Source organism: Melospiza melodia, chromosome 6 (genome assembly GCF_035770615.1).
Source record: "Melospiza melodia melodia isolate bMelMel2 chromosome 6, bMelMel2.pri, whole genome shotgun sequence".
Classification (NCBI taxonomy): domain Eukaryota; kingdom Metazoa; phylum Chordata; class Aves; order Passeriformes; family Passerellidae; genus Melospiza; species Melospiza melodia.
The window spans coordinates 31682170-31705774 of NC_086199.1; the positions used below are offsets into that span (position 1 = coordinate 31682170).

At 35.0% G+C, this 23605-nt stretch overlaps 1 protein-coding gene across 10 annotated transcripts in view; it reads left to right on the top strand.

Annotated features, from left to right (window-relative positions):
• The window catches only part of RYR3 (ryanodine receptor 3), a 197045-nt gene that overhangs the window by 135893 nt on the left and 37547 nt on the right, over positions 1–23605 (top strand). For 5 of the 10 annotated variants that reach the window (XM_063160504.1, XM_063160506.1, XM_063160510.1 and 2 more), the window contains exons 61-72: positions 2142–2191; positions 2875–2935; positions 3971–4209; positions 5130–5211; positions 8979–9109; positions 11797–12117; positions 13446–13686; positions 14002–14089; positions 14202–14294; positions 19120–19134; positions 22140–22310; positions 22770–22829. In XM_063160504.1, the coding sequence (XP_063016574.1) occupies positions 2142–2191; positions 2875–2935; positions 3971–4209; positions 5130–5211; positions 8979–9109; positions 11797–12117; positions 13446–13686; positions 14002–14089; positions 14202–14294; positions 19120–19134; positions 22140–22310; positions 22770–22829 (1552 nt within the window). The remainder of the gene's footprint in view (positions 1–2141; positions 2192–2874; positions 2936–3970; positions 4210–5129; positions 5212–8978; positions 9110–11796; positions 12118–13445; positions 13687–14001; positions 14090–14201; positions 14295–19119; positions 19135–22139; positions 22311–22769; positions 22830–23605) is intronic. The other 5 variants (XM_063160508.1, XM_063160509.1, XM_063160515.1 and 2 more) reach the window with 1 other exon arrangement.

Consider the following 23605-nt stretch of genomic DNA (forward strand, 5'->3'; position numbering starts at 1 on the left):
CTTCTTAGATTGTAGAGAAAAACAGAAAGTTCAAAAGCTTTTTTTCCTTCCTGGAAAGTGAATATTTTATTCTACATGAGAATGGCAGTGAGTGAATAAAATTCCTCATCTTTGTATTCTTCATTATATATATATGTACATACATGCACACAATTAAAGAGTTCAGTATAGATAATAAATATTTATTTTACAATATGTAATTGTAGATGATAACATCAAAATACTAAAAAACTATTCTGTGAGCGGTTGAATTACTTAGTTTCTTACGGGGTTTTGTTTCATTGTGGGTGGCAGTTTCTGGTTAAAACTCTTTCCACTGTTGGTTCATGTAAATGGTCTCATACTTATGTAAATTTTCAGCTATTAAAAAAGTGTTAAAAATACCATGAGACAGCTTTTTAGGGGGAAATACAGATTCTACACAAAATTACTTCTGCCCCTGCACAAGTGTTACTGGAATCTCATAATTTTTGCATCTCTTCACTGTTTGGATGGAACCAGCCATTTGACACAAAGTTATTCTAGAAAATAAATGCCTTTTAATTTAGAATGCTCTGCCTTTATGAAAATAGGAATTTCTCTTTCCTATGAATAAAATTTGAAAATAATATTAATAATATTTAATTGTGTTTTAATGATGACTTTAATAATTTGCCAGGTTTTTCCTTCCCCTTGAGGTATGCCACCAGTTACTTTCTTTTGGAGATTTTGTATCATAGTATTTCAAACTGTTTTACTATCATGCTTTCTTAGTTTAGCTCCAGTTTCTCAGATTTCTTTAATTTTCCTTCACTTTGTTGACCAGAGTTAACTGTTTTTTCCAGTAGAAAGTAGATATAAAATTTGGAAGTAAAGGTTATGTGTTATTACATAAGCAGGCCTAGGACACAGCTTCCTAGATTCCACTCTTCAGTTTATCTCTCAACACATTTTTGCATTTCTCTAAATTATTATTACCCTCTGTTTCTATCTTTGTGTGTGGCAGTCCTTATAGAGCAGTTGTGTGTAAGAGTGGTAAGACCCCAAGATTCTGCTTTACTCCACTCAGACATTTACAAACCTGCAAGATAGTCCTCCAGGAGCTGGGAAGGACAACTCAGACTAAGGGGGGATGGAAGTGTCACTTCATTTCATTTCAATTTCATGCTTCCTCTCTGAGTACTCATGTTACTTCTCTAAAGTCAGTCAGGTCTTCATGAAGATAGGAGGACGTGTTCTAGGGCTATTAAAGTGGCTTTAAAAAGGCACACGATGAAGTTAGATGTCTAGCACAAGTACCTGCTAGTATAACTGCAGGAATATCTTATAAGTCTTTGTGCATCTTGCACTGAGAGAAGTGACTATCTGCCATTTTCATCTTATAGGAAGTATAGTATCTCCTTACCATTGTGAAGATAACAATAAAAATCTGTGGTTAGTATGAGACCATACCAAGTCCTAAGGTATATGCTTCATTTTCTTATGCCCTAATTCCATTTTTAAAGTATGGCCCAAATGATATGTAAGTCTGGCAGCTTCCTTGTTGAAGTAACCCCTTTAATCTTTAGGGTGTTGGTGCTATATTATCTTAGTTATCCCACTATTTTGACAGGTGGGTTAGATATGCAAGTATCTGATATACTTGCCAGAAGCTCTTCTAGAGTGTATATATTTAGGATTCATATTATCATCATCAGAGGGTAAATACAGATTTATTTATTCAGTTATAAAGGACATCCTTGCAAATTATTTTAAATAGTATGAGGATTTTTAAAATTTATTTCCTGCAGAATGCCAAGTAAAACACTAAAATGTTTCTCATTTTTTCTTGTCCTTACAAAATAATTCTTATTCAGAAATAATAGTCATAAAGAATGACTCAGCCATATAGTACACAATTGTTGAAAACCACTGTCAAAAAAGTTTGAGATTTCAAGACACCTCTGAAGTGGTGAAGTACAGAAAAGGAAAGATCTCAGGAGCTTCAAAACGTTACTCTGCTTAATGCAGTTGACTGCTAATCATCATGTATCACTCAAAGCACGCTTTCCAGGGTCTATGCTGTGTTTTCCTTTTCATATTCCTACTGTTCTTTACCTCCTATTCTAAATAGGTTTTTCATCTTTGTCTTGTTTTGCTCTCTCTTTTCTTCTCTACTTTAGCCTGTTCTGCAAACTAGCTGCTCTTGTTAGACATAGGATCTCACTTTTTGGTAAGTAGTTAAGAAGGATCTTGATAAAAATTTAAAGAATATATAACCATTGTTTCTCTTACCTGAAGATTTTCACTACTATAGCCAAAATTCTATGAAATGCTCCATAAGCTTCTAGTGAAATCAGTAAGGTCATTGAACATGGCTCTGAAGCTAACAATAAAATACCTAAAGTGTCAAAGCAGGAAGAAACAGCACATTGTCATATTTCCAGACTCCATGAAAAAAATATCAGTGGTTTGCATTTACTTTTTGCTTTTCAAAACTAATCTTACACTAATTACTTTGGTTTCTGTCATCCTACTGTTGAATCCAATAGACTAATTTCTCAATGGATAAAAGGGGATGTAAGGAAAAATAACTCCAACAAAGATATTGGTAAAAAACTTTAAAAAGAAATATAAGTGCTACAAGATACAGAGTTCAGAATGTTGTGAGGTTAGGTGATAAAAACGTGCCCCAAGTAGACATTAGTTATTCTGTTTAGTTCCTATAGGGAAATTGACTTTAAAAAATGAAGTTATTTCTAGCATCAGGCTTAACTCCCTCCTCAGTGACCTAAGGTAGGAGACTCAAGTAATGTCTTGTTTAAACTGTGCATCTCCAGTAAGGCCATTTTGGATCATTATATGATGCTCCGTTTCCTGTGCTACTGTGCTCTCATAGTATCTCTTTCTAACCAGGAAGTGATTCTGCTACAATGGTGAACTGCCTGCACATCTTAGCTCAGTCTCTTGACACACGGTAAGTTTGCAACTTTTGTACCAGCTGCAAACTACTAAGGTTTCACAGAGCTTTTCAGAAGCAATTGGATTGCTTCTGTATTTTTTTAATCTTTATTTGTAATCAAAGATCTTAAGAGCTTCGACAATTCAGATATTGCCCTCCACAGTAGGAAATTTTGTCTAAAGTGTTTCACATTCATTTTTCAGCTCAATGTCTGTCCAACAGTGAAAACACTTGTCAGACTTTCCAAGTTCATTTGAAGACTTTATGGGGAGAAATTAATGACATGACCATTGAAACTGAATGTAGTGATACCTGCAGATATTAAGAAAGTTTAGTGCATAGTGTAAAATTTGTCATTAGAAGTATGCAGAGCATATTAATATATGGGCATAGTTATATTTACTAACTTTTACTGCTTATCACTGAAGTGATTGTGTAAAACAGAGCAAGAAAATTTTTTGAATTTGAGCTGTTTTCTGGTCTGGTTAAGTTACAGAGAATCTTGATAATGAACTTATTGTGAACTTGTTGTGAACAACACTGGCATCTTCAGTAGGTGTCAGAGAAGCATGCACGAATTCAATGAATGAGACTGTGATTCTGGCATTGCAGTTGCATTTTCTACATTTAGGGGCTTTGAAGTGTCCTGATTTACACACCTAGCTACTGTGGCTCCCATAAAACTATAGATATTAAGAGTTTGGGGGTTTCTAGCATATTTTATACAGAAGCTTTCTCATGACTTTTGATATTTACTGAGAAGGAATTATCTTGTTCAAAAGCAGACCACAAAAACCTGGAAAGGCAAGACTGTGGAATCAGTAAATCAATAACATTGTTGTTGTTGTTTTGTATTAAAAACTCAAAGGAAATCATTGCTAATACTTCTATTTAGATGTAAGTGCTCTCTTCTGTTCCTAATGTGAAGTTCCCTGATACATGTGGGTATCTTCAACCACTGACAGAATGTAAATAACCTGTACCTGTATTTCTATATAACTACTAAATATCAAGACAAAGTTGGTATTTTTTCCCTTATGTTTTTTTCAGAACTGTTATGAAATCAGGATCTGAGCTTGTTAAGGCAGGATTGCGTGCCTTTTTTGAAAATGCAGCTGAAGACTTGGAAAAGACTTCTGAAAATCTTAAACTGGGAAAATTTACTCATTCACGAACACAAATCAAGGGTGTTTCCCAGAATATCAATTATACTACAGTAGCATTGTTACCAATCTTAACATCAATTTTTGAACATATTTCACAATATCACTTTGGAATAGATTTACTTTGTAAGTATTTTATTTTAATGTTGAATTTTATTGTGCTATAATGCTACAAATGCTTTTTAGTAATGACTGCATGGATTCAGAGAATGAAATTCTGTTTTCAGAACATGTACATTTCCAGAATTAATTCTGAAATTAACAACATAGTACCTTATTTCTAGTACATGTCCAAAACAATACTTAATAAGCTTAATTATGTACAATATTTCTTCTAGCATTTAGAGGGAAATTAAAATATGCCTTTAAGTGCTCTCTTAACAAATGTGTGTGTGAGACTAGTTTTCCATACAAAAGTACTGTTTCATTATATTAAACAAGACAACTCACTATAAGTTCCCTGTGGATTTTCTCTTACATGAGATAACCACTGCAGGTCTTTGAATTGAAATTTTCCCTGTTTTAGCATAGGTTAGTTTAAAAATACTGAAATTACTCTTAGAGACTCAGCAATATGCTAAATGGTTTTATTACTTTCTAATGTCTGGAATTATGTTCCAAAATTATGTATATATTTAGGTCATAATTAAAAGATGGATAACCATGAAAGTAATTTCTTTAAAAATATGGAGAACCTTTAGATCGTTTACTTAAAGGTTAGACACACACACAGAGAATGATGTAATTTAGCTTAAAATTGGACTCTGCAAGTGTGATAACCTGGAATATCTTATTAAGAAGTGTCTGCTGTCCTCTTGGAATATCTAATGATCTGGTAGGCTTTGGAATGAATGTAGATGATAGACCAGGAATTAGAGACATTGAAGGTAAGTACCATGTGGAGTATGTACACTCAGAATGCTCAGTGACATATGTGCTAAAAGTTTTGGATACTGTTTAAGATATTGCATAAAACAAATGTTTGGTATTTGAAAAGTAATCCTTAGCTGGATAAATACTGATAATGCATTTTCATTTTCCTCTAGTGGGTGATGTACAAGTTTCATGTTACAGAATTCTTTGTAGCCTCTATTCCCTTGGGACTGGAAAGAACATCTATGTTGAAAGGTATTAAGTGTAAAACTCAGCATGCAAAATTTTCTTTTCATTAGGAGTCTGTTGCTTAGGTAATAAAGCATTTTGGATGAAAGGTGAATTTGAAAGAGCGAGAGATATTTAAAATACACTTTCCCTTTAAAATAGTTGCTAAACTTCAGCATTCAATTCCACAGGGAAAAAAACTTCAATAGAAGTAAATAACTTATTCTACATATGGCAGTGAATCTGCACAGAGTCTATTTTTCCCATAGGAAAAGCTAAATTTTTCTTTGAGTTGCCATTAGGTTCTCAAAGTTTTTCTGCCACATATTGCTGTGATAAGTAGGCTGAGTACTAAGTAGGAAGCATCTGTTTCACACCTAAGTCTATAAAGGGTTCTCAAAAGAGTTGTCCTGAGCATAAAATCCTGACTTATGTAGAGTATTCTGACAACCATTAGCTCTACAAAGAAAACCTCTAGTTACTTGTATTTAAAAATGACCAAGGTCTGCAATTCCTTTAGGCATCTAGTTGCTCTGCTATGTTTCAAGCCCCTTCTTCCTATAGAAGGAGATCAAATCTGTGTTAGCTCAGAAAACAGAACCCTTATTGCTTTTCTGTGTATCACAAGACAGGAACCACAATAAGGATAACCCATCATAATACTTGCGAAAGTTTTAGTTTAGGCAATTTTTGCTGCCTTTCTTCTGAAAAGGTAAGATCCATAGGGAGAGAGAGACTAAACTGGAAGAAATTCAAGCCTGTAGTCTGGTTAGGAGGCTTTGCCTAGTGTGAGGAATGCTCATCTCCGATTCCTTCCTTCCAGAGTTTATTCAGAATTCTTTCATACAAAATGCAAGAGGTGTCTGGTGGACAGATCTTTCCTCCCACTCGGCATGCATGCACATGTGTGGACAAGCTGTGTGTTCTCATTCAGGCATTTATGCATCCATCTCTAATCACAAAGCTATACTCTTTTTCTTCTCTTTTTGGGCTTCAAAATTCTAAATGCTCCTTTACATAATAGATCAGATAGGAAAAATAGGAAGTGCCTTACCCCTTATCTAGCTAGCAGTCAGGGTCTCCTCACAGGAAATGAAACATGATTGTGTTTGAGCTGCCTTTCAATAAGAAAAGTTCGGAGCACAAGCCTCCACTTGATTGGCAAAATCTGTAAGCACTGGACAACTTCCTTAAACCTATTGAAGCTAGCAGCATCACCTTTGCCTGCAGCAATTGTCTTCTTAGGATGGAAAAGTGATCAGATTGGATATATCCAAGGAAACTAATTATTCTCCTAAGGCTGTGTGAGAGGTTTCAACTGTGGATTTCATTTAGTTTGTTTTTCACTAGTCTCAGACTCCTAAATTACAGTTTTAGGCAGACATCAGAATCTAGGTGGGAAGTAGGATTTCAAACACAATGCTTAATGTTTCAGAAAACTTAGAAGTGAGTGATTGAGCTGACTTGAATAGTTATTCAAATTAAGCAATGTTCAGTTTCAGGATCAAATTGCACATTTTTCTCCTAGTGAATTTTGGCAGGGGCATTAAGAAGTTTTACCTTTCATTGCAGAATGAGTCATAGTGGACTTTTTGTAGATAAATATCTCTTTTTATGGCTGAAATAGTTCTGCTGGCTGCAGGGCTCAGGACTTATTCTTAATTCAATAGCTTCTGCTGCTCTGTTAAGGCAAACTTCCTTTGTCAAAGGTTTTATCCTTTGTACAAAGACTGTTTAGCTTCTTTAGGATATTGGAGTTGTTTGTAATTTTTTTATGAACATTTCTTCTCTAAAAGTCTCCCTATAAGATTAATAAATGTTGAGAACTGGATGCAAAATACTGTAGCTCTTGATTACTTTGAGCCCTAATGCTCTACTCACTGGATACCTTTCTTCATGGTGTTTCACTTGTCTTGGTGCATTAGACGACCCTTGAAAAGATACCTTTTCCTCCCACATGCTAGGAGTTGCCTCCAGATGCTGAGAGTTTCTGCCCCTTTCCCTATCCCTTTTGCAATGCCCACATCCCAGGTCAGGGATCCCAGATGCTCACACTACCACCCAATTTCATATAGTGGGTTGTGATATCCCAGCATTGGAGCAGTCAGGTCACGAGGGGGATGCTGGATGAAATCTATTCACACAGCTCACCCAGGGATAGGGGTCAGGGGATTATCTCTCACCCCGAGTCTTCCTCCTTGTGAGGGCCCTACTTCCGCTTCCTCCCTCACTAAGAAAACTGATTTTGTCTGTCCTGTATTTTGTCTTCTGTGTAGGGGTTACTGCGAATGGCACAGGTTGTTCCTCTGGTTCAGCTGCAGTTTGAGTGGCCCCAATGCATTGCTTTCCTCCTTCTCCTCCCCCTGAGGGTGCTGTCTAGTACCAAGCAGGGCCCAAAAATAGTAGCTAGAGTCCAGCATGTTCCATAACTTTGCGCCTCCCTGAAACTGCCACAGCAGTTTTCCTTCAAATATTCTGCTACTTTATCAAGCACTGTAGTTGCTCTGGAGTAAACTTTAAAACCATTGGAGCAGAATCATCCTTCAAAGGTTGGCCCCTTTTCTTCCACCTTCCATACCCCTTGTGACTATCCACCCTTGGGGCAGATCTCCCCTGAAATACTCTCCTAAAAATCTCTTTTGTAACTCCATGGTGCGGACCAAAGCAAGGGGACCCAGGAGACCAAGCAATAAGAGCATCCTTTTCTTAACAGCCAGGGGAAGTTCAAAATCCTCAAAAGCAGAGGTAACAGACCTGAAGGAGGTTCTAGGGGGGAAAAGCTGGGGAAAATTATCCACCCTCTTCTTCCCACAGGCTGGGTACAGTTTTTAATGGACTACCTGAGGTAGTGCCCAAGGTAAGGGCAGAAGAGCAGCTCTGAATACACATTCCAAATGATCTTCATTGTCCTTGTTATCATGTCATAAGCTGATATTACACAGTGCAGCAACAAAACAATCCTCATCCCTCTCCCTGCTCTGAAAAAATATCACTGTGAGGGGCACATATTGCATATAGGGGAATTTATACAGGGTTAGGTACCACAACCATGTGACCAGTGGCTCTGGACCTAATACAATAAATACTTAGATCACTTTTGCTTCCTACCCACTCTGGTCAGATATGTTGTTATCTCACCCTTTCCTGCCCTGTGTTGAGTGCCAAATAAGAGTGTTGGTTTCAAAATGGAACTCCCTAAGTATTTCCCACAGAAACACTCCAAACCATGTGCCACTTGCTCAGTCCCTCCTCCCCTGTCCCTGTGGTGGATGGAGGAAAGAATTGAAGACACTAAAGTAAATATAATGGGTTGAGATAAAAGCAATTTACTGGAAACATCAACAAAATAAGGCAATGAACAGTATGAGCAACAGTCCTAACAATGGTGTACAAGAAAGAAACAAACAATTCCCATGCAATTGCTCGCCATCACACAGGATCCCTGACAATGTCTGACCCCTAAGGAACCCTGTCCCTGGCAATGACATGAGGTGGCATAGAATAGCCTCTGGGTCCTATCCATGCCAAAAATTAACCTTGTCTTGATCAGAACCAGAACATTGGTGGAGGTGGGGTTTTTAAAACTGTTTTTCTTGCACCACTGTGATCTCCGGTAGTTCTTTTCATCTGATAAATCATTTTTTTCTAAGTTGTCAGATAGTTCCTAATGTTTAAAAAAGATTTAAAAAATCAGCTATAAATACTAAATCTTCTTTTTATCATGTATGCCAGACACTGAAAGCCTGGTGAAACACTTTTTCTCTCAGATGACTTTTAGTGTCTCTCACCTACAGGCAGCGGCCTGCGCTTGGTGAGTGTTTAGCATCTCTTGCGGCTGCTATTCCAGTAGCATTCCTTGAGCCTTCTCTCAACCACTACAATCCACTGTCTGTTTTCAACACAAAAAGTGCAAGAGAAAGAGCAAGTAAGTACTGTTCCTCACAAAAACAAAAAACAAACCCCAAAACCTGTTCACTCCACTCCAACTAAATAATAGAAGTTGTATAATGTAAAATCCCTGAATGTATGCCTCAGCAGAGAGGTCCTGCTACTGATGTTTCATTGCTTGCCATTTTAACCTTGCTCTGCATTATTGAGACTATGCCAACAATGTTCTCTTTCTCCTAGTATTTTTTGATATTTTTCTGAACATGATGTTTGAATACTTTTCTAAAGATGCACACTGTAATATTTTAAGCTTAATTGAAGAGGTACATACCTACATTACAAAACCTTTTTGTCAAAATACACTTGTGTTTATGTAGCCAAATACAAGAGGTATAATATCTAAGTGGACAGGAAAATAATTTCTATGCTTTTGTTGTCTAACCAGTGATCCAAAGCAGTTTGGTGCAGGGAACTCCCAGCAGAATATGATTAATTCCATGAAACCTTGATGAAAAGGGGACATTGAAAAGTTGGACAGATGGGCAGAGAAGAACTGCCTGAAATTCAACAAAGGCAGGGTCCTGCACCTGGGGAAGAATAACCCCATGGACCAGTGCAGGCTGAGAGCTGACCTACTGGAAAGCAGATTTGTGGAGAAAGATCTGGGGGTACTGGTGGACAACAAACTCTCCCTGAGCCAGCAGTTTGTCCTGGTGGCTAAGAAGGCCACTGTGACCTGTATTAGGAAGAGCATGGCCAGCAGGTCAAGGGAGGTGATCCTGCCCCTCTACTCAGCCCTGGTGAGGCCTGACCAGCCCTGGTGAGTGCTGTGTCCAGTTCTGGGCTCCTAAGACAAGAGAGAGATGGACTGGAGTGGCTCCAGTGAAGGGCAATAGAGATGATGAGGGGATTGGAGCATCCCTCTTATAAGGAAAGGCTGAGAGAACTGGGCCTGTTCAGTCTCATGAGGAGATGACTGAGAGGGGACCTCATCAATGTATACAAAATATCTAAAGGGGACCTCATCAATGTGTACAAAATATCTAAATGTTCTAAAGAACCTGCCAAGAGGATGGAGGCAGGTTCTCCTCAGTGGTGCCTAGCAATAAGAAAACAGGCAACAAGCAGAAACTGATGCACAGGAAGTTTCACCTAACATGAGGAAGAACTTTCCTGTTTGGGTGACTGTGCATTGGAGCAGATTTCTCAGAGAAGTTGTGGAGTCTCCATCACAGGAGACACTCAAGAACTGTCTGGATGCAAACCTGTACCACGAGCTCTAGAAATATCCTTGCTTGACCAGGACCAGATCACAGAATCATAGAATAACCTGAGCTGGAAGGGACTCACAAGGATCATTGAGTCCAACTCCTGGCCCTGCACAGGACTCCCAAGAATCACACCATGGGCCTGAGAGTGTTGTCCAAATGCTTCTTGAACTCTGTCAGACTGGTGCTGTGACCACTTCCCAAGTAACTAGGTCAAGCTCCTCATAAGGCTTTCCCTTCCCCATCCCTGTGACCTCCCTTTAGGTACTCTCTAAAAGCTTGATGTTTTTTTAATATTCTGCTGCCCAAAACTGAGCACAGTAGGTAAAGCCTCACTTCCAGGTGAGCCCACCCCAGAGCAGAGCAGAGGGGACAGTCCCCTCCCTTGCCTGGCTGTGAAGCTGTGCCTAATGCATCCCAGGACACAGGTTGGCCCTCCTGGCTGCCAGGGCACTGCTGACTCATAATAAACTTGCTGCCAAACAGGTCCAAGGTTCCTTTCCATTACACTGCTTTCCAGCATCTCATTCCCCATCTACAGACAGAATCCACAATGGGCCTTACCCATTTTCTGTTTCTATTGAAAAGAACATGAATCCTTCTACATTGAATTTCTTTGCTCGCTTCTCTCCCAACTTACTCTCAATGGACTCATATCTTAAAATATTTCAGCATTTTCCTCACTGATCCTCGAAAGAATCACTAACTGCCAAAATCTCTGTACCTTTAAACAAACAAACAAGAAAAATAAATAGGGGTAGATTGATTTCATATGTTTCATGAAGTTTTTTCCATATAAAAGCAGTTATGTAAATGCTTCTGCTAGCCCTTCCTCACAGATCTGCTTTATAAGAGCTTATTATAACCATTACCATATCCAGAAATAGTGGAAGAATTTTGCTTGAGTGACTGTCACTAGATTCCAATGTGTTGTTAATTGCTGAAGAAGCATCCTTTATTTTCTAATACAAGCATATGATAACTGGAATCTTTCCTGGCATTTTTGTTGGGAGATAGTTTTTGAACTAATTACACTTCATTTTAACCCCATACTTTTGAATTGTTTCTTTCTCTTTCCCCAGGGTGGATTTAATCTTTGGCAAACCAGCATAAAAATTGTGAATAATTATGAATACAATGTCCAGAGTATAACCAATATTAAAATCAGCTTTCTCTTCTGCACATTTACATAACTCACCAGATAATTGCAGGACACCTTAGGGTAAAGCCATAGCTATATGACAGCTATTATTTACATGATTGTATATATGCACATCATCCCTAAGACACAATTTATGAAAGGAGATACCCATGCATACCCCAAAGTGTTACTATAGCTCTGCCTGTCCAAGATGGTGAAGGAAAAAAATCTGAACCATTTGTATTTAGGGTTTAAACATAGATGTTCTCTTTCATTTTGCTAATTAACATTTTGGTTTTCTACCCTTACTTGCAGTTTTAGGTATGCCTGATACAGTAGAAGAAATGTGTCCAGAGATCCCTCAGCTGGATAGACTAATAAAGGAAATAAATGATTTAGCAGAGTCTGGAGCAAGGTATACTGAAATGCCTCATGTAATTGAGGTGATCTTACCCATGCTATGCAACTATTTATCCTACTGGTGGGAAAGAGGTTCTGAGAGTGTTCCTCAAAGTGCTGGGCCTTGCTGTACAATGATAACATCTGAGCATCTGAGCATTGTTCTTGGAAACATTCTAAAGATCATTAACAACAATCTGGGAATAGATGAAGCCTCTTGGATGAAAAGAATTGCAGGTACTGTAAATATTTTTTAAACAGTAATTGTACTAATAATATTTAATTATTTTGCTATGCTTTAGCTTATTGTCCAGTGATATAATAACAAAAAATTGTAACTAGAACCATCAGGAAAGAAAGATAAATAAAATATAAGTAACAATCAGAGAAATATGTTTATGATTTATTATTAGTTATATGCATGCATTGTAGCATCACCGTAAGTAGAGAGATTTCTATTCTCCATAACAGATTTTGAAAATCTCCTTCTCTATGCACTGTATAAGACCCTTAGTGCTTAATTTGGAGTTGTGAATTCTATTGATTTTCAAAACTCCTGAGTAGAGTGAATTATATTCATGAAATATCAGGACAACATGGAAAGAAAGTGCAAATGGTGAAATAACCTCAGGAGTAACCCAAGTTCAAAATTAGTTTGTTTGCCTGAATAAATATGTGAACATCACGTAAGATATAGTATTTATCCTGCTAAAGAAGTTTACCATATCCAAATTTTATCATTCATATTATACAATGTAAGAATATAATGTGCAATAACACAGTTCAAGAAAATCTATGTAAAATTAATAATTTCCTGCTAAATTTGAGTAACCAGTACCCATTAGTACTGTGTTTTTGGTGTTTTAAATGCTAGAAGGTCTTAAATAATACCAGGGATTCCATCAAAATTTAGCAAGAAGTTTGCTGTTTAGTTGTAGAGAGTGTTTCCAGCAGTTTTGTACTGATTGTTCATCTACATAAGGTGATAATATACTCATGTTGTCCTTGCAAGGATTTTTTGGCTTGAGTAGTTTGCATTTTGACTTGAATAGTTTGTATAGAAGTACTTGTACAAAGTCAATCTATGACCTTGATTTACTCACTCACTCTCTTCATTTTAACTTGCCCAAGGCAGAGAAGTAGCAGAGAAGTAAAGGACTTCTTCCAGAACAGTATCTTCTGGTGGTTTTCTGACATTGAATACAAAAAAGCCATCCCAGACACAAAAAAAACCCCAAACAAAACAAAAAGTATTTTTTCTGAGGACTTTGTGTCTCAATCCTTATTTTGTTTAGGTTCTTACTTAGAGACATGGGACTTGCTAAAACGATGACAGTTTAATTTATATTCGACTGAAATACTTATAATCCAAATCTACAGTCTTTTAATCTCACAGCAGACAGTTTTTATGAAGCTGCATTCATAGTTTTATTAATAATTTTATGGTGTAACATTCATGAAGCCCCATAAACTTTACTGTTCCTAGAACTTCAGCATTCATGTTAACACAATGAAAAACACCAGTTATGCATTATTCATAGAATTATCTATATTTTCATGTATAGTTTATGCTCAACCCATCATCAGCAAAGCCAGACCTGATCTTCTCAGATCTCACTTTATTCCAACACTGGATAAATTGAAGAAAAAAGCTATGAAAATAGTGATGGAAGAAGAGCAACTGAAAGCAGACAATAAAAATGACACCCAAGAAGCTGAGCTACTCATTCTTGATGAGTTTGCTGTACTTTGTAGAGACCTTTATGCCTTCTATCCAATGTTGATACGTTATGTTGACAACAACAGGTAAAAAAACCTAATAATTAAACTCATATTTATTACTTAATATACTGGAATCTATGATCAGACAACCAGGAAGAACACAGTTCACTTAATCTTAGAGTGAGAATCAAATCCTGCATGTTTTAGATTCTTAAATCTTAATCCTGAATAATTTAAGATTCTTAAAGAAAGCTGTACCTTTAAATAATACCTTTTGCTCAGATGCAAATTCCTAGATTAACTAGAAAAATGTTACCTGATCTATTAAATAGGGATCATTATATTAAACTGTCTTCTTTTAAGTATCTTCTTTTAAATTTCTCTTATTTTTGTAATTAGAGCTAATTGGCTAAAGAAACCGGATGCAGATTCTGATGAACTCTTTCGAATGGTGGCTGAAGTTTTTATCCTTTGGTGTAAATCACATGTAAGATAAAATGTGCACTTTTCCTTTAATTTCATTCTATTTTTAAATATAAATGTTGTACGTGCAGATAAGTTAAACTTCTGGTGATTTGTTGTTTTTTTTTTTCCTTTAGAATTTTAAAAGAGAAGAACAAAATTTTGTGATTCAGAATGAAATCAACAATTTGGCATTTTTAACAGGAGACACCAAGAGCAAGATGTCTAAAGTAAGTTAATAAAAAAATTGTGGATCAGGTAAATCAACACTGTGTGTTTATTATGTTGAAAGAAGGCTCTGAAAATCTACTAAGATTGCAGTTGCTTTGCTGTTAGAAGAAAAATAGTTTTGCTTCTTGACAGATGTGACAACTAATATGCAAAATATAGTCTGTGTACCTTAGAATTACTTACTAAATGTCTGCTAATACTCAAAGACACAAGATTAAAATAAGTATTGATTTGAAAAGTTGTACACATAAGAAAATATGGGCTGTATTATAAAGTGTGGGTTATTGAAGATTCAGGAAAGAAAAAGGTGGACTATTTTATAAAAGCAAGTGAAGAAATATTGCCTCATCATTTTTGTACTATATGTGATATATTTTTATACTCTTTGTTCTGTCAGCTTTGATGGAGCACAGATCTCTTTACATATACCTCTTTAAATATATAATGTTGCTACATGTGCACCATTTTTCTTGTTTCTTATCAATTAAGACATTCATCTATTTTTTGCTGATTTTCAATATGGCAAGATGCTGATATGATAGCTTCAAAGTGCATCTTGTTACCTGTACAATAAGGAAATTGTCAAGGTAATTGTCAAAGGCTGCTTTGACCTTAGCTGAGAATATTGCCTTACTCAGCTAAAGCCAGATGAAGTCTAATTCCAAATTATTGTTGGTAAATATACTGAAGAAACCCTTTCTTTTGTTCCTACTTGTAATGATTTTGGAGTAATCCTGTTCTGAAGGTGTGACAGAGAAATATCATTTAAAGTTTTGTATTTCACTATATTTTGTTTTCCTGAAACCTAGCTACTGTAAGTCCATTTTCAAGCAATAGAGAACCAGATAAAATGTACTGTTACATTTCTTAATTATATTTAAAAATGTGTTTTAAAATGTGTTTAAAACCCAAGCTTTTTCTTTTTCTTTTTTCCTGTGAATTTTTTAAGTTTTGAAACCTGACTAAGCTCAACCCTGATATTGGAATATTATTATCTGTTATAAAGCAAAAATGTTATTATCTGTTCATCATTAGTTCGTGACCAGCTCTGAAAAACAAGTCCAACTTTATAAAGAATTCTCTATTTGGAGACAAGGAAATTTTTACCCTCTTTCTTGTTGTTAAGATGCAGCTTATCAAAATTGTTTGATAGAATTGGAATGTTTGTATCATCCTTATTAACAAGACATGTAGTGGGCACATCCAGGCTATTTGAGGAGCAGTTGCACAATATAACAGACTAGAATATATAGGTCTGTACTTTTGTCATATGGCAATCATTGCACACCCATTTATTATGTGTATTTCAACATTTATAATTACAGCTGGCCTGAGGAGATGAAAAAATAGATGTACTTCCATTTTTTAGACACCATAGATTAGAAACAGTATATTTAATCTAAACTGTGTCCCACTTGAGTACTGATAACAGGATAATATGAAGTAAAGTGTTAGTGCCATATTTTTGTAAGTCTGGCATGGCAGGAATAAAAGGCATGTCTTTACAAAATAAGGAATAGGTAGGGTCTCCTACTGTACTCCTCTAACTAACAATAGTTAGAGGATTTCATATTAGTATTTTCTGCAGGAATTTTAGATCTCTTCTTTGAGAGTATTTCAGTTGCATAGAATACATTTCCTTTGGATATACTGAGGTAAATCAGGAGTGGATTTTGATAATATCACAGGAATTTAACATCAGTAATCTCTATTACCCAAATCTGACTTTGAGATTATATTTTCAAAAGCCTAATGTGTATATTTAAGTATGCAAATATACTATGTATGAATAATTGTATTAATATATTTGTAACAGGGGTGTAGATGCATATGTAAATATGTTTTTATTCCATGGGTATATAGTACAGAGAGATTCTGGGGATTTTGTATGCATATAATTTTTTGTAAGCAAATCAATGTCAATTTATGGTGTTCCAGGACACTGTGCATGGTTACTGCTAATAAAGAAAGAAAGAAAATATTGTATTGTTCATGATTGAATATTTTATTAATATGATACTGTAATGGCAGGCATGATTGCAGAACAGTTGATATTTTAGATGCTTGTTTCATGATGACTTGAACACCATGAAGAAATATGTGAAGTGTCCTTTAGAAAGGTTGTATTTGTTTTCTATATATGATTTCTGAGCAGGAAATTGCTAATATTTCATAATATAAAATATAAGTGGTCTAAACCCAGCACATCCAATAAATTATAGATTTACATCTGTTTTGTTGGCTTTTTTTAAGACTGTGTAGGTTAAAATAAACAAGAAATTCTCTAAGTAACTGAATTTCAAGTTTTCTTGCAGGTTTGATATTTATTTCTATCCTTAGACATTGATCAGTAGAGGACATTACATTGGGGAACATTATAATTTCTTGCTTTAATATTAACGTTTATCTCAAAAAGTAGTAAGTTTACCTAATAATTAGCTCTTTCCTCTCTATCACTTATTCCTCTTTATTCACATTATTTCTCGTGGAAGCAATCTTATCCAATATTTATCAAGCATGACAAAGTATAGAAAACTGAATAGGAACTTTGGCTATTGGCAGTGGGCCCAGGACAGAGCATTTTGTGATCCCCCAAAGGAGTAAGGCCCAGGCTGACCTCACACTGCCTTAGGTAACAGGGATTCAGTGTTGTTCCTGATAAAAATACTGGGGTGCTATCAGAGTGTAAGGTGTAGTATATCCTGTACAGAAGGTTCTATATCCTTACATGCCATAAAAGAAAGCAAAGGAGAAAGGAGTAGCATTAAGTTACTTATTGGTAGCTAATTTCCATGGTAACAAACTACTCATCATTAAAATCAAGAAATTAATTAAGTATCCATTGTATTTTTATTATACTATATTAACTTTGTTACTAGATTTTCAAATAAATGTATTAACAGCTGAGAATTTAATTTTTCTTTTCTAAAAATATGGCAGCAGAATGCTCGGAGGGGAATGGTAAGTTAGAGAACTTCCAGTCTGAGAGAGACTGGTAACTTAGATCACATTGAAATACCAGATTTGTGATAGAAGTGTTGAAATGGAGAATTTAAACACGTTCAACTCCACTAGTCTGTTATTTTGGACCCCTTCATAGGTTTCTTGATAAAATAGCCTTTTGGTTAAGAGGAAATGATGTCCTGTAGTGTTTTTCATTTAACTGGGATAGAAGACTGAATGTATACATTCTCATGTACATAATAATTGTGTAACATGTATGTGGGCTATTTTTCTGTTTCAGTTTTGGAATCTAAATGAATGTGTGGCTAGATGTACACCTTCAGTTGCTAAACATTTACAGATCTTACTGGAGTTTTTTTTTTTACTTGCCCTTATTAATTTTTATAAGCTATTGTTAAGAATAGATTGAGTAAACTTATCATAGAAGTTAGAGGCCATCATAAAATGCAAGTTCTTACTATGAAACACAATGGTTGTTTGTGCCCATCTGTAACATGTAGTACATATTGTTTGTAGATTTACAATAGTTAGAGGATTTTATGTTAGTATTTTCTTCAGGAATTCTAGATGTCCTCTTTGACAGTATTTCAATTGCATAGAATGCATTTTTTTTGGATATACTGAGGTAAATCAGGAATGGATTATTTTTATGGTCAGCTACAATAAATTAAATATAATTAACATTTCCTTGCCTTTAGTGTATACATACATCTGTATATACCTGCTGAGCCATGTCTATGCAGCATCTACATATTTCACACAACTGAAATTTTAAATTAAAATTTGCTATTTGCTCAAGGTATTAAATATTATAAGATGCTAAGATTCTGACTCTTAATTTGAATATTAGTCCTTTGTTTTTCTTTACTTGTACCTGCTTTTCTTACTGTGTGATATAAATCAAGTAGGCTATAAAAAGATTTTAATACCTTGGCATCAACATTTTGAAATTTATTCAGGTATCACAAGAAAACAAAGTTACTTTTAGGGCAGAATGACAGAAGTGAGGGCTTGTATGTGGTTCTTTTCTGCTTGCTTTTAACCAACAGCTTTCTATAGTATTTTCCTATGCCTGGTTGAGGATTCTGTTCAGTAATAGTTTATTTTATCTTACCATAAATAAATTGTTTTGTCATCATTTTCTTAATATTTCCTGACACAATTAAAATATAATGTTGACTATGGAATAGATATTTATTGGAGTGTATTTATAGTATTAATATAATAAATGGGAAGAATCCTCTCTATATATGAGAGTTACAGCTGAGTTTATAATATTGTTTTCAAAATGGGTACTGCTGAGAGATGCAAGCTGAAGTTTTCTCTCAGGCTGTCTTAGAAAGAGTAATTAGCTATGCAATGGGAAAATACATCTGTAAATTAAGTGCTATACCTTGCCAGGGATAGTTTGATTTCTAAACACATTTTTTTCTCAAATATATTTTGGTGGGGAAAAGAGGTAGAAAGAGCTGTTTTTGTGAAAATGTGAATATTTTTCATTACTGGATTATGCAGAGTTCCAGACACCATTATTCTTTTAACAAAATCGGGAAGAGATGCAGTAATCAGTGTATTGATAGGTTAACTTACTGGGTGTCCTTAAATGTGAAAGCAACAAATGGAAGTGTATGGTAGAACAGCAATAGAAATTCAGAAGTTCAATCATTCAATAAAGATTAAGCTGATTTCACTAAGATCTCCTTTGGTTATGCATTTACAATCTATTGTTTTACCTAGGAGCTTACTGTATTTTTACTGTCCTCATAAAGCTGAGTAAGTTTATAAGAAACTTGTAAAATTATCATCCTTTCATCTCTTTTACTTATGCTTTTTTTTCCCTTTTATTTTTCTTTCATACAGGCCATGCAAGTAAAGGTACAGGTCAAAGTGCATGATGTGTCTTTGTTTTAGATTTAGAGACGATCAGGCTCCAAGCACTCCTTCCATTGATCATAGCAGTGGCGTCACAAAGTGAAGCACCAGGTTCCACCTACTATAAATTTTGTCCCAGCTAAAGTGGCAGTCTTTGACCAGAGCAGATAAAATTTCCTTTGGCACTCCTAAATATTGCTTAATGTGAAAATGTACTAAAGCTACCTTTTAAAAACTATTTTAGATGTACATTCTGCCTCTGCTGTCCTTCTGCATTCTATTTTTTTGCTAAAATAGTGAAGTAGACATTGTAAAAGTAATGTCTAAGTAGAGTCATTAGAAAGATGTATTTGGCTTATAATATTCAAGAAGAATATTTGAGAGAAATGTGCTATATAACCTCTACCCCATTTGTAGGTGAATAGAAGATTGTATTCAATCCAGTAAGTTTAAATAAGATATACAGTTCAAATTCTAGCTTTTTCCAAAAGTAAAATGGTTTTTACTAAAGGTGTGGGGCGTGACACAGCTTTAGAATAACACTTATTTCTTTTATGTATTTAATGTATTTGAATGTTTCTTTTCCTTCAGTGAACTACAGGTCACTTTCCTTTGCATCATTCATATTATTTTTTTAATATGAATTTCTGAAATAGACGAGTACTTTCTGACCTATGGTGCATTCTTCATGGGTGAAGTAGAATAAGCAGCAAAATGGAGCATAAATCCTTTCATCTTTCCCTTTACCCTGTGTGCTGAGAAGCATACATGATGCTGTGAAGAGCTTTTAATCAATTAAACTGGAGACATGAGTTAAAAAGGGAGAAGCTCTGTTAAACTAATAACCTGATTTCATGCTTTGCTATTGTCAAACTTTCCAGGTATACAGAGTAGGATTTAATGACTGCCCTCATAGTAATGTCAAAGAACAGAAGCTCAAAGGGGGATGGAAATTCAGAAAATATTATATCTATAATCTTAACCATTTTTAGCTGATTTTTTAGTGTAAATAAATTATTTCTTTCTTTTCATTGTGTATTTAGTTATTATTAATCTACTAAAGAATCTTAATTGGTTTTTGGTATATGGATTTTTTTCAGAAATATCCATTTGTATGTTTAAATCCTCAGACAAGTAAGACTATTACATGCTTTTAGGCAACCAAATTATATCATCCCTCCTGTTGAGATCCTTATAGCACAGTTAATTATTTAGGCAAAATATATCTGATTTAAAGCTCTTTACATATGCAATACAGGTATGGTGTGTACATGGGTGCAAATTAGAGCTGAAAGAGACAAAATTCCATTGTCATTTAGGTTTCAGTCTGTGACTCTATTTATACATTTAGCAGCTGGAGAAGTGAATTCACAGCCAGCAGAATTTATGGCAAAGGCAGAATGGATCTTCTTTTCATGTTTTGAAAATTCTCGTTTTAAGGTTCACAATCTTATTAATTTCATATGAACATAAAGAAAATTGCATGTGCAAAATGTCCACTGGCATAAAAGATGCAGAAACCAGTATATCTCCCATTCCTTTTTTTTTCTTTTAAAAATATATCTGTTACATATTTGGTTATTCTTTATTTAAGATGCATAGTGACGCCACTGGAGTACAGTGATACATTGTGGGATTTGTTTGTCTGCTGTCAATGTAGAGTACAAATAATGTCATTATTAAAGCCATTGCATCACTATTTCTAAGGCACTTTGAAAAGCAAAGCTTTAAGGCCAAGTACTCTCCTGCAATTGTTAGTTCCTTCAGAAAGGAAGCCACATCCATTGCGTGTTCCTTCACACTTCAAAGGACTTAACACAAGCTCTGTACAGGGAGATTTCCCATCTAGAAGACAGAATTTGCCAAAATTTATCACCAAATAGAATATGTACAGCTGCCTTTTTTCTTCCAGTGATTACTGTGATAATAGTGAGGCATTAATTGGGAAATAATGAATTGCAATGGATTCTGCTGTATCCTTATGTGGAACTACACAATCTATTATAAGAACAGTAGTTTTTAAATCCTAATTGACAGAAGGGAAAAGATATGGAGGGTTAAATGAAAGCATTTGTAATTTTGTAGTGTTGTACGAGCCTGGAGGCCTAGTCCTGAAATCTTATCTTAAGCAAAACTCCCCTTGAGTATAAGTAGGAGTTTAATCTGGGTACAGAATTCAGAACTGGGCTGTTTGATGTTGTTGCTGTTTACTGTGTGTTCATTAAGTATATGGGTCTGTTTGAAAGGTTTTGGTTCTCTGTCTCATAAAGGAAAAGTTGGATGTGAAATATGTTGTACAGTGTCTGTCATAAGAAGATAGGGCAGATGTTATTCTGTTGTGCTGTTTACTTCTGTCTCTTTTGTTTTCCTATTCATGATGATATCCAAAGATACAAAATTTTAAATTTTTTTTCCCAAATTTATTCATATTATCCAAAGCCAAAGGGCAGCACTTTCCCAGAGGCACTGATTAATTGGCACTTTATAACATTGAATCAAAGCCTTTTAAATAATACTGTTTTTCAGATGAGACAAGTCAGGCAATATTCATTCATTCAGACCCTGGATAACTGTCTTTATACAAATCTCTTACAAAAAGGTAAACATCCTAAATTTGTCTCTGTAGCATTGGACAAATAATAATGTCCCCTGAGAATGATTCAGCTTTTAATTGTAGGGTTGTTTCTGATTTGAAAGGTAAGATCCGGAAAGTATTGTCAAACTAATATGTATGAATGCACACAAAAGTGTGTGACTCCTATTACCACATTACTCTTACTGCAGTTTCTGCACTGGTGCACACCAAAAGTATTTCTTTACATTTTCTGACCAAGCCTATACACCCTTCCTCTAGTGCTGCATTTTTAATTATTTGTACTACATCAGGAACATAGTTTCCTTGGACCATAAGGGGAAGAGCGTGTTGGAGAAATGTGTGATCAGAAAATTTAAGTAATTTTTCTTTTTTTCTTTTCTTTTCCCCCTTTTAATTTTTTTTTAACTTGTAGTCTGGAGGACAAGATCAAGAGAGGAAGAAATCAAAACGTAGAGGGGATTTGTACTCCATACAAACATCCTTGATTGTGGCTGCACTTAAAAAGATGCTTCCTATTGGTTTGAATATGTGCACTCCTGGAGACCAAGAGCTCATCTCTTTGGCTAAGGCTAGATACAGCCATGTAAGTGTGTATTTTAATAGTTTTTAATGTAAAAATAAGCAGAACTTTCTAAAATTAATTTTGGAGCATAGAAACCTAAGCAGTCAATATGATTAAATATCTGTATGTACTATAAGCAATTATAGCTGCTAATTATTGTGCTTTTTTTTTTTTTAAAAAGAGTGTATATAGAGGAGCCATACTTACCCTGTTATTTTCCACTTGTGTACCATATGCAGTTTTATATATTCATGTTCTTTTGCACCAAATACTGAACTACAATTAGTTAGCTTTAATTCCCTTCAAAGTTTAACCATTGTTTTATGGTTAAATTAAGCCTTTGCCCCTTCTGGCATCTTACATACTTTGAAAGCAAAAGAGTTTAAATTTCAATGTTGAAATATGAACTGCTCTATGTTGTAAAAGTTCTTGTGAAATGAATCATAATCTGATCTGAAAAATACTTCTACCTTTCGACAGAGGGACACAGATGAGGAAGTCAAAGAACACCTACGCAACAACTTACACTTGCAGGAAAAGGTAATATAGAAAAATCTGTCCTAGATGCTAATGTGCACTTTCAAAACACTGAAGGTGCAATCATTTTTTGGGGATTTTTTTTGTGATACAGTAACAAAAATAATCCAGAAAACTATTAGAAATGTTTCCATTTAAAAATTATTCTTCCTGATATTTGATTGCAATAAATGCCTTATTTGTGGCTTTGTTTGGTATAGTAAAGTTTCTGGAAGATCTGTAGTATAGGACAAGTGTGAAGAATTGAGATACTAGTAGTCTTAAAGGTCTAATTACTTAGAATTCTAATTACTTAGAATTACAACTTGATCCAAGAAGAAAATAAAATTGAAACTCTACTACTTCAGCTTTTCTGCTTGAATCTAGCTTTCAATAATGATTAAATTAGGTGTTTCTAAAAATATATGCATTTTAAAGTGACTATAATAAAATATTAAAAGCTTTGTCATTTTCGCACTTGTGAGTTTTACAAGTATATTTATATTCCTACAATTCATATGCTGAATACACAGTCAAAGGTAATACCAATATGGACTCCTCATCAATCTGTAAATTAAAAATAATTCAGATCATTGCCTACGGTGTTTGAACACAATAAAAGTAACTCACTTACCTGTCATGGAAGTTGACTGTCCATTTGCTATAAATTTATGCTTGCATATATTAAAATGAGCACAAGAAGTACTTTAATGTGGTTTTCCTATTTCTGTCTTTAAGGAAAAAAAAAAAAAAAAGAAAAAACCAAAAACTTTGGCTATATTTCTTCACCTACTGAAATT